The sequence below is a fragment of the Pygocentrus nattereri genome, chromosome 30, assembly GCF_015220715.1.
Source record: "Pygocentrus nattereri isolate fPygNat1 chromosome 30, fPygNat1.pri, whole genome shotgun sequence".
Classification (NCBI taxonomy): domain Eukaryota; kingdom Metazoa; phylum Chordata; class Actinopteri; order Characiformes; family Serrasalmidae; genus Pygocentrus; species Pygocentrus nattereri.
The window spans coordinates 1,136,864-1,153,878 of NC_051240.1; the positions used below are offsets into that span (position 1 = coordinate 1,136,864).

Below are 17,015 nucleotides of genomic sequence, written 5' to 3' on the forward strand. Positions count from 1 at the left end.
CGAGTGGGCGCCACCGTCAAGCCTCCCATATGGTCTAGCGGTTAGGATTCCTGGTTTTCACCCAGGCGGCCCGGGTTCGACTCCCGGTATGGGAAGAGACTGTTTTCTTACCCGGCCATTCTTCTTTCTCTCGTCTATTGAGACGAAAGCCATTAAGCTGTATCTGTGACTGCCTAATCTGAAGTTTAACTCATTTACATGTTTGCATACAGTGTGTTTTTTTGTATACAGTAAACCATCATTCAGGGAAATCCTAATCCCACCATCACAAAAAACGGCTCCATTAAACACACATAACTATAAGAACCCCTTTATTTTCGCTTTACACACACACACACACATTCTTTAAAAGCATTGTAAGTGGAAAAATGTGATACACAGACCAGCGTAATGTGCAAAAGTGAGTAAAGTGTGTTTTAATATATTATGAAGACAAAAAGGAAGATTTGTACAGTGCTACATCTGTGGCTGTCCAAGTTAACCCTTAATCCAGGTGATTCAAATTCAGTCCTTAGAAGAAGAAAAAAAAAAAAAAAAAACAAAACAACAAAAAAAAACCCACACATGAACAGTGTAATACCAAACAATGAAAATGATAATTAGAATGAAAAAACTTCACTTTTACAGTATTTTTAATAACAATTTCATACATAATGTAGTGTTTTACGTTTCTCAAATTGAATATATGCAGTGTAGCTGTTCTTAAATTAGTTTAAATAAAAAAAAAAAGATCACTTGATCTCCTTAACTAAGATTATTATTATTTATGTTCTCACAAACAGTGAAGTCATTGGTTAAAATCATTTTAAATTACAAAAACGAAGAGTTATATTGCAATTGTAAATTCAATGCACTCTATATCAAGTGACTAACTTTTTTGCCAGATTTGTTTAGCAGCATGTTTAGTGTTTCTCCTTTTGGGAAAGCACCAAAAATAGGGATTAACTGATGCATGGCAGTGCGCTACCTCTGTACTTTGTTCTCAAAATACGCCATCAGTGGGTTAGCTCTGTATTCTGTCGGACCTTCAGCAGCTCAAAAGGAATTTAAACAGACTTTTTTCGTTTTTTTGCATACAGAGCTTTGAAAGCAAGCGGAACAGAGGGAGAACTCTGGGATTAAACTCATTATCCATTCACAGATACGAGAGTCATAAAGTCAATCCCCCTCCCAGCCCACCCGGCAAGAACACTTAGTGATGTAGTGAGCAGCCCCAGCCAGCAGGGCGCTCCCTCGTCTCCTCTGTCCCGTCTGCCTGCACTTGACCCGTTAGTAACAGCCATCTCGCCAGTTTGCATCCCGTAGGGCACTGAGGGTTGCCAGGCTCTTTGGTGGTGTCAACAAACTAATAGAAAAAGACAGAGAAGAAAATGAGTACAATATTATACACTGCAATCAGGAAACTACTAAATGGCACAACAGAAGAAACAGAATTGTTTATTTTTACGTTCATTTGAAAAAACTGCATATTTAGCAACATGTCTACAGTAAAAACAATGCTCTATTGACACTTTTAAAGCTACTTTTATATTTATAAAAGACATGTTACTCCTCTTAAAACAAAATGGACAAATTGGGGGCAGGGTTCACAAAAGCTTTCCTGAGTTTACGACGGATCTCAACACAAACTCTACAAACTTCATGAGAATTTAGTTCTATTAAGAAAGTATTCTTGTTTATTTTTATTTTTTTAAAGTAGGCACATTTAATGTCCAGTCGTGTACCAAGTAGAAGGTATTTATTTGTACTATTTCATAACCTAATGTTTGAAAAGAGAACAATAAAATTAAAAGTCTGGAGTCAAGACAGAAAGGCAGGGTGTGTGGAGTCACTGAAGACAAACTCTTGAGGGTTCCTCCCCAGTGACAACAGGAGTGTTACCCCAGTGACGGTTTAGTACCCACTGATAGTGTAAGGGAAAAAAGCCACATTTAAAAATCCCTTCAGAAGGCAGATTATACTCATTAGCAAACTATTAGCTAACAAACAAATTCTAATTTACTTGTTAATGTGAATTTGATTTTTGAATTTAAGGTAACTTTTTAAACTTCTCGGTACCTTCGCACGGGCTGAGCGAGCTTGCTCCGAGGAGTGGAACTGGTCCCAATAAATGATGCAGGGCGTGGGAGGCCACTGCGGCCAGGAGTCTGAGTACTGCCTCCTTTGCTGGGCAACGGAATGCTACTGCTGGGCAATGGCTGTGAACTGGCTGATGTCGTCACATTGGAGGGCCCTTTAATAGTGGGGCTAACATAAGCAGTGGCCTTGAGTGGTTGGCGTGAGGACAACGGGAAATTCCCAACACTTTGGACCCGATTCTGGAGCTGCCCTGGGGAAGGAACTGAACAAAGGAAATAAAGATGAAAAGTTCTGCAGTGGAATCATCACCAGCAATAACAAAAACATGTGGCAATTCTGTATTACATTTATTACATATTATTATTTCTAACTAATAGCTTCATGAAACAAGGAGGGAAATTATGTTGAAAGTGCAGATTCTGAACTTTCAACCGAGTCTGCATGTGTTTTTGAACACAAAGAAGAGATATTTAATATTTTACCATATCATATTACCATAACAGTGAATCAGGAGAAATCTGAGGACAAGGGCTTACAGGACAATAACAAAATGCCTGTGACCTTTGATTCCTCAGACAGCACTGCATTAAAAACCAACATGCTTCTGTGATGAATGTAAGCACATAAACATATAAGACCACCACATGCTGTGCTTTGAAAGGTGGTCTCGTCAAACTGTTTTTTTTAATGGACATTATGTTCTCCAGAAGACGAAAGCAGGAAAAGGACCATCCCAGCTGTTACCAATACAAAATTTAAAAGCTAGTGTCTGTCATGGTTAGAGGGGTCAGTTAGTACCAATGGCATGGTTAACCTTTTCAGGAACATCCCTGCTTGTTTCATCAAGACACTGCCAAGCCACATTCTGCATGTGTCACAACACCACGGCTTTGTTGTAACAGAGCGCAGGTGCTAGACTGGCCTCACTGCATCCCAGGTCTGTCTCCCACTGAAAAAGTGTGAATTACAAAAGCCCAGTATACGCCAACAGAGACTCTAGGGTGTTGAGCTGCTTAAGTGCCATATCCATTTCAAATAAAAATACTTTTAATACATTTAATAATCTTGTAATTGTTCAGTTTTCAAATGATTACAAGTCAAAAAGACTCCATACTGTCTGCTTTTGTTGACATTCATTTCATTTTCATTACAGCAGAAAGTGAGCCTTACTGGAGGACTGTAGTCTTGCAAGTCCACTGGAGGAGTCAAAGCTTTGACTATTCCGGATGGATGTAGGAGAACCCGTGTGATTGGCTGGACTTGGCACACTCGGCATACTGGGAGCCCTCACCAAGTTGGGCATGCTCCTCCTCAGTTTATCTAGAGCACATCATCATAGGCACTCAGGGATTATGTGGAGAGAGAATGTGCAGATGGGAAAGACGCACATTCACACAGACATGCATGCACAAAGGGTCATAAACTCTCAGACATTAATTGACAGCCAGTATAAAACTGCTTTATACTGATTAAATTATCCATTTTAACTATGGGGAAAATAGCATACATATGATCATATTTACCAGACAAAAGTGTCTAATATAGACTATATAGTACTCTGTATGTCTGTCTTATGTACTTTATAGACATTATAGTGTTTACGTTTTACAGTGGAACACAGTACGTAATACCGTTACAAAAACACAAGGTCCCTACAGTTAAGTCCTCTCACCCTGATTCAGTCATCATCAGCCTACACACTCCAAGAGGAAAAGGACAAGCCAATAAAAGCTTATAGCTCTGCAAGAGGCTTAGAGGCTGGTAAGCAGCGGATGTCTGGCAGGCACAGAGACCGCCATAAACTACAGCGCTAGTGTAAGCTACTCTCCATGTGAAGCAACTAAACATTGGGCAACGTTTTCTTGTCCCAGTATCTTCACTAAAATAAACTTTTACTTGACTTAAAAAAAAAAATAAAAAATCTTATTGAGAAAATACAACAAAAAACATGAATAGATCAAGTTGTGATGTGATTTCAAGAGTTTAAGGGGTTTTACTTACTTCACAGCAATTATTACAGAAAACATTTACCAGAAGTTTGACCACTTACTCTCATACTCAGCTGGATTCCAAACAGGATCCCCAAAGATTGCATAAGATTACAAACCAAATACATAATACACACAATACACAGAGATAGAAACAAAAAGAACCCAATTAAAAACGTCTTCAACAAAGGAGAAATGCTGTGATGCATCTTGCATGCTGTTCTTTTCCCAGTATGTCACCACTGAGGCCTCATTTTTAAAAGAAGCCCTCCAAACCATGTTAAGCTTTTAAGCTTGACATGGCATTTCTTTAACATCTTATAAATTAGCAAATCTGATCAGCCATGAGATGTAAACCCTGGGAAACCATGTTTAGCAAGACCGCAAACAGCCACATAAATGAATCAAACAGAACTGCAAAAACAAGTTAACTGTCACTGCATTTCCACATGGCTACCAGAACATAAGGACATATTACTTTTGTCCTACACCACCAAAAATAAATAAATAAAAGGTTATTTTAAAAGATATTAATTAAGGTTATATAAATCCGTTAAAAAAAAATTATTAAATAGAAGTTACTGGGTCATTTTTGGGACTGTCAAGCGATTAAGTACTTAATAATAAATACATAATTTTTACGGTTAATGATGTTTAACTGTATTTGTTAAAATGTGATCCTAAGAATGCCCCCCCACCCCCATTTACTTTCATCTTATTCACAGAGTACGTATATGAACTTGAATATGAAACTCTAAGCATGGCACATCATTTTCAAGAATTTGCGCACAGCTGTAGTTAGTGGAAACATTCATTTATTTACATTTTATTTTACTGACCGTTCAGAAATTCACGTAAAAATTTGTGAAACCTTTGAATGGAAACCCACTTACTGGCTATCTGAACAGAGTTCTTTTCCGGTCTTCAAACATTTAGATTAAGGGCGCCCAGCCCTGGTCCTGGAGATCTACCAACCTGCCGAGTTGACCTCTAAACATAATCTATTCAACATGACCCAGGTAACAAAAGCCTTCAGCAGCATCTGAATATTAAAGGCCAGGTGTGTTGAAGCTGACCTCTCCAGTGTGGTAGATCTCCAGGACCCAGACTGAGCACCCCTGTTTTAGAGAAACACTAATTTAGCACTTATTGAAATGTCTTTATTTATTATTTAATTATTTTTTTATTTAGGTATTTAACCTACTAAATGTCTTATTTGTGTGGTTTTGTTGCAGTAATAACTTTACAAACATTCAGGTTGAAGTCATTATAACTCATTTATCTCCTCCATGTGAGCAAACTATGGTTTCACTAAGTTGTTCAGAATATTTACTTTGTATACGACAACCATTTTTTCAATGAAATGTTTAAAAATAGATTATTTTACTTATATAAATTATGCTGCAACATTATGGATTCTACTGTAGCAACACAGCATGCAAGCAGCTGGGCTTTAGCCTGCACTACTACAGAAGGTGCGTAGGATTAAACTAGGAAAATTATTAACACTTAATATTTATTTAAAAAAAAAAAAAAAAAAGAAAGAAAGAAAAGAAAATAAAACCTTTGACAGCCCTAGTCTTTATTTGGTCATAAAATGCTCAGTCACCATCACGACGTTATTCCACTCTGAACCCTCTGTTCTCACCTGAGCTGGCTCTGAGGCTGGGCTGCTCAGGTGTAAAAACAGGTGTGCTGAGGCTGGCTGGGATCTGGAAGGGCAGGCTGGTGGGGGTGGAAGGAGTGGATGGAGTAGAGGGGGCACTCATACGCCAGTCTCTGATGCTGGTGAAGGTGTGTGAATGAGGCAGCCCACGCTGTAAGGGTCCAGTCCGGGTCAGACGGGGCTGTGGCGGAGGCAGCTGGCCATAATCTTCATCCTCATCATCCTCTTCCTCTAAATTGCATTCACCCCGCTGTCCAAACTGAAAGGAGAAGCTAGCGCTGCGGCGGCTGTTCACGCAAGCAGAAGCCGAGGTTGTGGCATAGTCCTGGCGAAGACCTTAAGTACAACAGGCACAGTTTGAGTACATTTTACTGTAACCTTGTCTATTTTTTAAAGACAAACACAAAGAACAGTAAACGCTAAGCACAGAATCAAGAAACAGGATCATAATGAATTTCCTTGCCCATAGGTCAGCTTCTTGGTTTTATACAAGTTAACAATGTAAGGCCCAGTTTTTATTTTTTGTTTTTTCTTCAATCTGGGAAACATTCATAGGGCAATGCAGCCATAGATCATGTTTAATCTGTATCACCAAAACAGTCGGCCAGTTCTGGCCTGTTCTAGATACACAAATCTCCACTTATTACTTCCTCTGAGAATTCTAGATTCCCTATTCCATGCCTACTCACCTATAGGCCTGGCAGGTCATCTCTTGGATTTCCTAAAGATTCTTGCAAAAATTTAAAAACTGCGCTCCACGTAGCTTTGAGTCTTTAGTTCATTTTTTTAGTAACAGTTTGCCCCAAAATTTTAATACAGCGACAATAACATTTAATTTAAGATTAGCTAGGTTTATGTTAATACATCACAAAATACTTTAATGTATTGTAGTGTGTACTTTTTATGTCATAGTGTTAACTCTCATCTTTGAAATGAATCCTTTAGTCAGTTTCAAAATGACTGCTGATCACCCAGCCAGCCAGCCTATGATAGGTACTGTCCCTTACTGACTGACTGATCCTCTGTCTGACTCACTATGAAATGCATATGCACAAGCCCTGTCCAAGACAGACAGTAAGTAGCATTATAAATCTAATTACATGAAGCGAAGTCGGCATGCCATGATGTAGGTCAAAATATAAACAATGACATTTTTAATGTTTGCAAATTTGAAGTTAACTAGATCAGAAGCTATGACACCGCTGTTATCAGCAGCCAGAGAAAGTGATTTGTTGTGCATATTTTTACAGTCACAAAAACTAAATATGCTTCACTTTACACAGTATTCTGAGTAACTGAAGACACATGGAAATCATATGGTCACATAATCTTTATCTAAATTAATCTTGCCTAGTTTTGTTTATGCAAAATGTAGTTTTTTTCTACATTTATTTCCAATTAGCCTTTCCTGCATTAAAGATGCTTAACTAAAAAGTATTACACGGAGTCTGCTGAAATTGTTTTTGCTTCAATTTTGACTGGCCAAGCTCTTCCAAGTCCTAGCTAAGCTGGTGTGGGATGACCCAATATTCAGTTGAACTCAATCCCTGCAGTGACCTGCACTCCACTTACTCTCCTCCTGGAGTCGAGCCATCACTTGCACATCAGTGAGGTCCTGCAGCTTGTATCCCAGAGCGATAGAGTCATCCTCAAGCTCGGAGGCACTCAGCTCACTGTCCAACGATGACTGCGGGCTGAAGGGACCACGCCGCAGACTGCGACCTGCAAAGGGCCAGCCACTTGCATGAACAACCAAAGACTAAGCTAAAAGTCAAGTTTTCTAAAGCACGTTCCATGAGACAATACAGAACGGAGCACAGTGATTTGGTGAGGGGAAAGCCGTTGCCATTGCAGAGGATTAACACAGCTCACATACGTTTTAACTCCAAACAACAGAACACATTTAACTTGCGATAACAGCAGAAGCGAACATTAGACCGCCTTACTTGATATGAAACATGGCAAATGACCGGCATGGGTGTCACCATAGTGAGCGTCACTATGGGGAGGGTCACCATGGCAAGGTGGTGATGGATTATGGGATGGCAGCACTGCTTACTGCGACTGGCTGGGTGATAGAGGAAAGTGGGAGTTCTCTCAGCTAGAGGAGAGCGGTCCTTTCCAATTGGGGTCAGGGTCGAAAGGAGAGAGGGATGAAGGGATGAGGGAGTAGATGAAGCTGGACAGAGGAGGAGAGAAAGAAATGCAAACAGGAAGGGCTTACAGTGAAGAAGAAAACATTGAATTCACACAGTATTTCCCATAAGTTTATACATGGCATCAGTAGGCAATCCCATAACTGTGAAAGATACAGATTTTTAAAGATGATAGTTTGTCTTGTATGCTGTGCATTACCTGGTCTCTCACAGGTAGAAGTGCTAGATGCTGGAGTGGAGCAGGATTTTGAGGTTGAAGAGGTGCAGAGAGGGGGAACTCCAACTACACGGCTGTGAGGGAAAGCAGGAGAGGATGGGGAGGAGGAGGAGGAGGAGAATACACCCCTCCATCTATTAACTAAAGGAGAGCAGGTAGAGGAAAGCGGAAAGAGAGTTAGACATTAGCATTAGCATTAACATAATGGTACCTCCTAATTAACATCTCAGACCTGAACGTCTCAAAATCAAAATTCTGCGGATTGTTTTAGGACCGTCATACTCAAATATGAGCTTTTTTCAATATTTCATATTGACAGATTTTTCTCCATGGAGAAAAGCCAACACATCCAACTAAATGCTTCTGAATCTAATAAGGTAACCCATATTCATACGCTGACCAACCTTTTCAACAAATATTCATAAGCCATATATAAAGTATACGAACAACAATTTGGGTCAAGAAACAAATATTTACAAAGTCAACAGTTCAGGGTCAACTGGCTTTACTAGTGTCAAGCTACCTTGCATTCTAGACCAGATTTCAGTCAAAATACTAGCTGGGCTTAAACGGTGTTAAAATGTCATCTCGTTGCACCTTTTATGCTTTCTTAACCACCATTACTGCACTTCCCGCATCTGAAAGGAGTTTTTGACCTAAGGGGCATATGGAACAAATACCCCAGCATTTTCTAGGTTATGTAAGAGCAGGAAAAAGGCAATCTTTGTAAAGAACTACCCCAGAACATCTCATCTAGTGCCATCAGAAAGCCTCAGAATGGGTACTGACAAGGAGCCAGAGTACACATCTGTTCCCTCAGGCACTGAAAACAAAGCAGCATTCAGGGTGTAACAGGAGGAAGCATGTGCGTCTCAATGCAAGTCATTCACAAAGGGCCACTGACCAGAAGCCAGAACGTAACAGCTTTGTAAACACACACATACGCTTATATTCAAACTAGCATCTTTTAAGCTGTACACTTGTGTTAATCCAAATATATATTGTATTCATAAATATGTGTATTTACACTTTGGCTGCTCAGTACATCATTTTTTAATGATAAAGACCAGCTCTGGCAATGTTAACACTATCAAAAGCTGCACAATGCAAATGAGCCCTTTCGATGCTCGCAGCATCTTGAATAACGTTATGTCACAGATGAGCTTCTGTGAGCGTTCATTTACATGATCCAACAATGATCCAACACTTAGTCAAAATAATGCAGGTCTGTCTTTATCCTTGTTACATAACGGTGGTTATATTATATTTGACTTAGCTATATAGTATTTTCATCTGTATCTTGCAGCCATAATCAGCACATTAAAAGATAATATGCTGCAGTCCAGCTATAAAATAAGAGCTGTGTCTGTGCCTATGTTGACCTATTAGAAAATAAGTAGGTTATGGAACCTGTCAACGGGAACTGTACAAGCCACTTGGCATCAAGAGAAGATTCCTTTCATGTAAACAGTTTCCATGGTTACCGCTCCCAGTCTCTTGCTACTGAATATAGCATCAAGAGTGGGCCAGACATCATGGGCTCTCCTCTCTGTGGTAACAAAACCAAACCATGGCCACATTAACAAGTTGTCTGATAATGATATTCGTGAAAATAAGACCAGTGTTATGGAGTTCTAATAAGTGGCCAACACAAACACCACTTGACAAACTTCAGCATATTCCTTACTGAGCATGATGTACAGCTGCTTCAACTGAGAACGTCAGCCTCCCTTTACCAGCTTGCAGCTTTAATCCCTATTAATCTATTACAATCTTCCCCCAAGTGAGTGCACCGTCACACCCATTCACTTTTCAAGGCCATGGCCTCATACATCACAACATGCAACACACTTCAGCTCTGCAGCTACACTACTTGCACATAACCTGCCTGCAAGACAAAGAAAATACTAGTATTTATGTAGTCACTACAAATTGTGATATGCTTTGCAATTTACTAAAATCATTTCCCTTGAACTCTTAAAGTGAGGTGGTTAAAGACTGTACAATTTTTTTGACCAAATTTATTACATTTATTGGATTATGTGACCGTCTTGATTCATCAGAGTGCAAAAAAGCCAAAGCAACATTAAAAATGGTTGATTATTGCAGTCATATTTCAGGATATCACGAAGACTAAGGCAAAAAGTATCTGCCATGTGCTAACTCAGGTGTTGTACTCGGTTCCTTCCAGGCCACAGCTCTGCAGAGATTAGTCTCTTTCCTCCTCTAAAGGCCACTGCACACAGTCATGTCACGGCACATAGTGCAGCGGTGCTATAGAATGCATGAGAACGCAAATAAATGTCAAGCTCATTTTTACACTCTACTTATATAAATTTATCACAATTGAAATAAGTTTATTACCTCTTCACAAAGTACAGTGTTCAAGGTGAAGGATATGAGGTGGAAAAAACACTACTACACTAGCAACATCAGCCAACAGACCATTAGTGTTTAGCATGTCCAGTAGGGTGGCCTCTCAGCTTCTGTCCGAGAGCAACGCAGAGAAACTTCATGCATTTGCTACAAGCTGCATTGACTACTGTCACGTTCTTCTTACAGGACTACTTAAGAAAACAACGCATACAAAATGCAGCAGCACACATCCAAGAACCAAAACAGAAATGCGCTACAGTCCTCTTTCGGATATTACGCTTCTAAAGTGGAAAAGTATTCCACTTTTTAAACAAGCAGTCAAGCACTTTATAAAACTATATAAAACATTTCAAAATATCTCGCTTTAGTGTTTAATTACAAGACAACAGCCCTTCATCTTTTTATAATTTAAATTTAATACCTAGTTTCTTCTATTGCTATTCAGCTTTATCACCTGTCTGTAAGCAGGTAGAGCTGCCACCAATATGAAGTGCTCTACAAACTTCTAATTCGGCATGATGGCTGGTTCTACGAGAAGATGCAATAACGTGGCTATTGACTGATTGGCTCTACATTTATGTCAATATTGTGCCATCATAGTGCTGTGTCACTTCAAACCCAAAAACTATTCAATCAAATAAGTTATGTTCACTCGCACAAATGCCAAATAAATGAATACAGTCCATTATCTTAAATCCACCACTTAATTAAAAGTCAAAGCTTCAATCTAACACCGGTTTCTAAATGTTAATACGAGCATTAGCTTAGCAGCCAGATCTGCTCATCACAGAACATTCAATTCTAACAGCCTTACTGACAAAAATTTAGATGACTCAAATTTGAGGAAGCGAAGCCGAGCACACTGTTAGGGGAACAGAAAAGTGAAATTAAACCTCATGTGGTGTCTGGAGCTGGAATCTTAGATAAGATAAGCTACCCAGGTCCTTTCTCCTAGCTAACTTAGCTAAAGAGATCCAAACACCCCAGTGCAGGTTCTGCTGCTCTGCTGTTGCAAGTATAGATGGTAAAAACTTATAATAGTGAGAATAAAGTCGAGTGACTGGTGGTGGAGTGAGAAGCCAAAATCAGACCTGTTCTGTAAGAGCTTTAAGCTGCAGCCTGATAACGCGAGTGCACAATGCCTCCCACACAAATTCAAATGACTGGTGCTCAAGTAACAGAAATATAATAAGTAAACGACTTCTAACATCCAACACCAAGAACATAATACAGCAGCTGGTTTGCTTTAAACTTACGCACATCTTTTTTACTTAGTTTTACGAGCAAAGACACAGTGTCATGGTTCCAAGCCACTGTTATTCTAAAGCATCAAAATCTGACCATGGAGAATTTTCAATTTTCTAAACACAAGTTACAAGCCATTTCCAAAAGGTGCTCCGCTTCTGAAAAGAGGAGCAGCAACCAACATTTTTTTCACCTGCGAGTTTAATGTTTGAATGAATTTCCCTTTCACGTCGAATTCCAGCAAACATGGCCACGACAAATGGTGTGTTTATACCATAATGTCTTGTGAGCACAGCTTAATGCTCTAAACACAACTGATGAAGGTCTTGCTAATTAGCTGATGAATTGAATCATGCATTTAATAAGCCCTCAGGTCTGCAGTGCTGTGGCCCACCAGGACTGAAGTCTGACAAGTGTGCTCACTAAAGTCACTACAGAGTCCTAGTGAAGTAGCTTCAGGAAGGCCATCAAGTTTGCAGTACATGTTCCAAAAGTGAGGCTCCACAATGTAAAACCTGATGTGACTGCAGGGCTCAGCACGTGTGAGCTGCAGCTTCATTATTACAGTGAGGTTCACCTGCAAGACGTTTTACACTGCAGTTGTGGATATTCAGGTTTAATCTGCTTTAAAAATGGGTGTATAATGTAAGTAAAGGTTTTAGATTAGATTCGATTCGATTAGATTCAACTTTGTCATTGTGCAGAGTACAAGTACAGGGCCAATGAAATGTAGTTAGCATCTAACCAGAAGTGCAATATATAACATTATTTACATAAAGTGCGGTGGTAACAGTGACCAGTGCATAAATATAACTGTTATATACATGTGTGTACAAGTGAAATGTGAAATATGTAATATGTAATATAAAATATGAAATACAATATAAAATATACAGTGTTATCTATGCAGTGTTATATGTATCTATATATCTGTGTATTAAGTTTATATACAGGAATGTACATATTGAATATATAGTATATAATATACATATATGCATAACACATACATAAAATGAGATACGCAATAATATGATTGTAGGTTATTATATACACATACGTATACAAATATAGACATGTAGATGTAATAGATACTGTACAGATGGTGCATTATGTATGCACTGGGAGCAGCAATACAAATGAAAGTTGTATGAATGAAGTATATCATCAGTGCTGAAGGTGTAGGAAGTGCAGTTTTTTAAAGTGACTGTGTAGCGTTCGTCAGGATAACCGCCTCAGGAAAAAAGCTTTTCCTAAGCCTGCTGGTGCGGGAGCGGAGGCTCCTGTAACGCCTGCCAGCTGGTAAGAGGCTGAAAAGTCTATGATTTGAGTGGGTAACATCTTTGATGATGTTTCTTGCCCTGCCCATGCAGCGTCTGTTCTATATGTCCTCGATGGTGGGTAAATCGGTGCCTGTGATGCGCTGCGCCGTTTTTACTACCCGCTGGAGTGCTTTGCGGTCAGCAGCGCAGCAACTGCCGTACCATACAGAGATGCAGTTGGTGAGTATGCTCTCAATGGTACAGCGGTAAAAGTTCACCAGGATCCTGGGAGACAGGTGAGCTTTCTTGAGGCTCCGCAGAAAATAAAGGCGCTGCTGCGCCTTCTTGATGAGGATGGAGGAGTTCAAGGACCAGGTGAGATCCTTGGAGATGTGGAGACCAAGGAACTTGAAGCTGGACACCTGGTCCACTGCAACTCCACTGATGGAGATGGGGGTGTGAGCCTGGTTCCTAGTCCGTCTGATATGTGGTTTATGTGGTTAAACCACCTGAAAATTTGGGCAAGTTGGTTTGACTAAATTTACTCTGTAAATAATGATACTGCAACAAAAATCCTTTATAGTTTAGGACTAAGCTAGGCTTCCTCTTTTAGTTAAAGCACAGAGTGGCAGACTTCTCTGGCTTATCCTGTGAAATGTGACAGGAACCGCAAGCTGTGAGCTTTGCTCACGTCTACAGGGCTGGCGTTCTACAGTCTCATCAGCATCCTCAGCTGCCTGCTTTCACCAACAGACCTTTGTGTGAAATGAGAGTGTGCAAAGTTTCACGTGATGACAAAATGGACCTTTGTTCACACAGTCTAAATGCATTACAGTGCTACATAATCAGATATCAATTAAGGGGCGTAATTACTACCTAATTCTAACTAACACGGTGCAATGCAGCACAGTAGTAGTGACAGGTGTACCAGTTCGGTATACTGGTCAAAACTCTTGCTCTGGCATAAGTAACAACTTTTGTAGAGGCAGGCCACAAATAAATGCAGATAAACAACAGATAACAGCATAAACAACAGTAATGCCATCCCTATTAGCTGTATGCCCAACTCAGGGACATTTCAGTCACATTTAAAATAAACAAAACATAGCAGACCCTGTCTAGTCTGCTGCATCTAAAGTAGTCCACTGAAGGGATTAACCTTAGCCCACCATTGACACCAGACGAACTGCTGCACTTTCAGCTGCATTAGAGGAGGCTATAGCAATAAGCCGTCGATCACCTGGTACTGATAATATGAACGACTAATGTTTTCCAGTCCGAATATCAGAGGTAAGAGCATTTAGGGTGACTTGAAAAATTTGCTGAAGCTAATCATGATTTCTTTCAATTCAAATTCAAACAAAAAAGCCACAGTAGAAGAAGTATAAGAACTTTAGCCTTGTAGAAATTAATACTTCGGCTGTTAAAAATAATTCTTATTAAAATATAGAGGGACACTTCAGAATAATAAGCCCATACTAACCTTTAGAAACATGTTTATATGCACATTTGCATGAGAAATAGTGTGACCATACAAGCAAATAAATAAATAAATAAATCCAGCCTACTTTCTTGATTCTGTTGTGCAACCAGCGTTCAGACGGCCCATACATAATGACTGGAACTCCTGTGGAACGACTGTTTTGATACAAACACTAATGACTTAATTTTCTAGACAAAGAGGAAACTTTCTTCCAACGTCCAGTGGCTCAAAAAGAACTCCAGCGACAATATAATCATGTCCAATTCTGGCAAACCAAACTTTTGTGTACTTGTATAGCCTACCTGACTCAAGTCTCTGACATAGTGATCGCCTAGTTGCTTCTGCCTCTGGTTGAGGATGGTCAAGCACATGCCTGCACCACTGCAGAGGGTCTCCACCAGACCACAAACATGACATGGAGGATGAATATAGCCTGGGAAGAGAACAAAAGAAATTGTTCAAAGCTGTGGGCAAACAGAAATTGTTCAGGAGCATCTACTTTCAGCGTGGAGAGATTTTTAACGAAAGTGTTTTATTGCTTCCACAGTAGAGAGAAACAAAGGAAGACTAAAAGAAGAAATGTCACATTTGAAAGCAAAACACTGAACACAGACTTGACTCAGCTCAGAGGATACTCCATTATTAGTACGCCAGATCTTCAGACGCCTCCGAGAAACACATTTTTAGAAGTCGGCTAATCTCTGGCTGTGAGCCTGCCCTTTCACGACACGCTAACCCATGACATGTCACTAAATAACCTGCTGGCCTTAGTGGCCATGTCCCTCAACCTACACCTTCTCAACAAGATCACAGATATTTAAAAAGACACGTAATGAGAAGCCATCAGACGCTTCAGCATGTGATCTTTATTTTCTCATTTTCTTCTTCAAGACACAGTAAGGCTTCTTTGGGAGAACATCTCCATAAACACTCACTGAGAGCAAGAACTTCATCTCGAATTTGGCGAGGACCGAGGAACCTCGCAACAGCAGCTCCTAAAGCATCGATAGCAGAGTCTGAGATTATGGTGGGCTGCTGCCATAGCAAGTACAAACTGCGTCTCACGCGAGTGGAGATGTTACAAACACGTGAAATACAAAACACTTGAAGCCTAATATGACAAGCCTACAGAATGTAGGACAGGCTTCTCAAACTTATCCCCAAGGCCATTCTTAATGTGCCAGTTAATCAACCAGATAAACCCTAGCAATACCATGACTTTCACCTAAAAATGTTTTATGACCGGAGAGAAAAAAGCAGAACAGCTAGGAGGCCGAGTGGGGCGGCCGGGTGCGGATGTATGTCAGATTTTCTGCTTGAGTGACTATGGTTTTGGAAATTGGTTCAATTATCATCTTCACTCTCCATTCTCATTCATCTGACAAGTAGGTCAAAGAGTTTTCTTTTACTGGCTGGTACAGGGTCCACTGGAAACACTCCATGACCACTCATATGACTATTCAGAAATCAAACAAAGAAAGGGCCTCATGTACTACTAACTCAACCAGTAGTCCCAAACACACTACAATAGTAAGCCACAGATTTAGGCTCTCAGTCCAGCTTTGACCAGGCCTGCTTCAGCCAAACAGCACACGGATATAATACACTTCCCCAAGATTTAGTTAAACGGACTCGTTTATTGTGACAGCGTTAAGGAGTGGATGGAAGTGATCACATATGGTCCAACAGCAACATTTGAAATGACCATTCAAAAAAACCGAGCAACAGAGGTGCCATGTGCTAATTCAACCTGTAAAATTTAAACAATACAGCCACAGCTACGTCTGCTCGAGCAAGGCGGCTCGCTGACGTCCCGTCTTTTCCCGTCCCTGCGGTGTTCACTGCTATCAGTTGAGGAGAGAACGAGATGCATCAGAACTGCTGTAAACAGCGGGTCTCGTTCGCTGAGGCTGTGGAAGCGAAATGTTCGGGGGCGAACAGGAGGACAAAAGCAGGGACACGATTCAACGGCATGCCTACCAGGTCTCATCGGACTCCTGGCTGAACTGGAAAATAGAATCCAGGTCCAGCAAGTCCACCTCGTCCAACACGGTGGGCTCAGACGCCAGACCCGTGTCCTGCTCCGCCTCCTCCGCAGTGTCAGCGGCGGAGTGCGGCTGGAAATACGGGAAAGGCTCCTCGGGCGCGCAGCACGGGGGCAGGGCGGAGTGGATGGAGAAGCCGGGCCCGGAGCAGAAACCTCCGGAGGAAAAGAGGGACAGCGGAGGTGGCGGCGAGGGCAGAGAGCGGGGGCTCGCGAGCGTGTTCACGGCGTGCGCGCGCGTCCTCAGCTGCTCGTTCTGCCGCTCGAGCTTCCTCACGAGCTCCTGCAGCTTCTTCACCTCTATCTCCGCGTTCACGACGCCACAGCTGCCGTCCGCCGTTATTCGGGGCTTCAGCACCGCGGCCTCCATTGGGCTAGAAAAGCTGTGAGAATAATGAACGTAATAAAGTAATATGGTGGCCGGGTCCTCACTGTCCCCCGCCGCCTCGCCGTGATTTCAGGCGGCGCGTGTGACTCCCGCCGTGGCCCCGCCCATGGCGCT

At 41.0% G+C, this 17,015-nt stretch overlaps 1 protein-coding gene and 1 non-coding gene across 5 annotated transcripts; one reads left to right on the plus strand and one right to left on the minus strand.

Annotated features, from left to right (window-relative positions):
* Nucleotides 1–23: 23 nt before the first annotated feature.
* trnae-uuc lies at nt 24–95 on the plus strand. The gene has a single exon. It is a non-coding gene; the product is annotated as a tRNA-Glu (tRNA).
* Nucleotides 96–294: 199 nt separating this feature from the next.
* LOC108436443 (SLAIN motif-containing protein 1-like) lies at nt 295–16,992 on the minus strand. 4 transcript variants are annotated; one of them, XM_017712939.2, is made up of 10 exons: nt 16,450–16,992; nt 14,772–14,902; nt 8,089–8,247; nt 7,793–7,912; nt 7,306–7,455; nt 5,716–6,069; nt 4,130–4,141; nt 3,250–3,399; nt 2,059–2,341; nt 295–1,345 (listed from the first exon to the last, which is right to left on the minus strand). In XM_017712939.2, exons 1-10 carry the CDS (start codon nt 16,881–16,883, stop codon nt 1,270–1,272), a joined length of 1,869 nt encoding a protein of 622 aa, XP_017568428.1. In that variant the 5' UTR covers nt 16,884–16,992; the 3' UTR covers nt 295–1,269. The 4 variants fall into 4 exon arrangements, with proteins under 4 accessions (XP_017568428.1, XP_037392274.1, XP_017568429.1 ...); XM_037536377.1 differs by lacking the exon at nt 7,793–7,912; XM_017712940.2 differs by lacking the exon at nt 4,130–4,141 and having other exon boundaries at nt 16,450–16,991.
* Between the last annotated feature and the right edge of the window lie 23 nt (nt 16,993–17,015).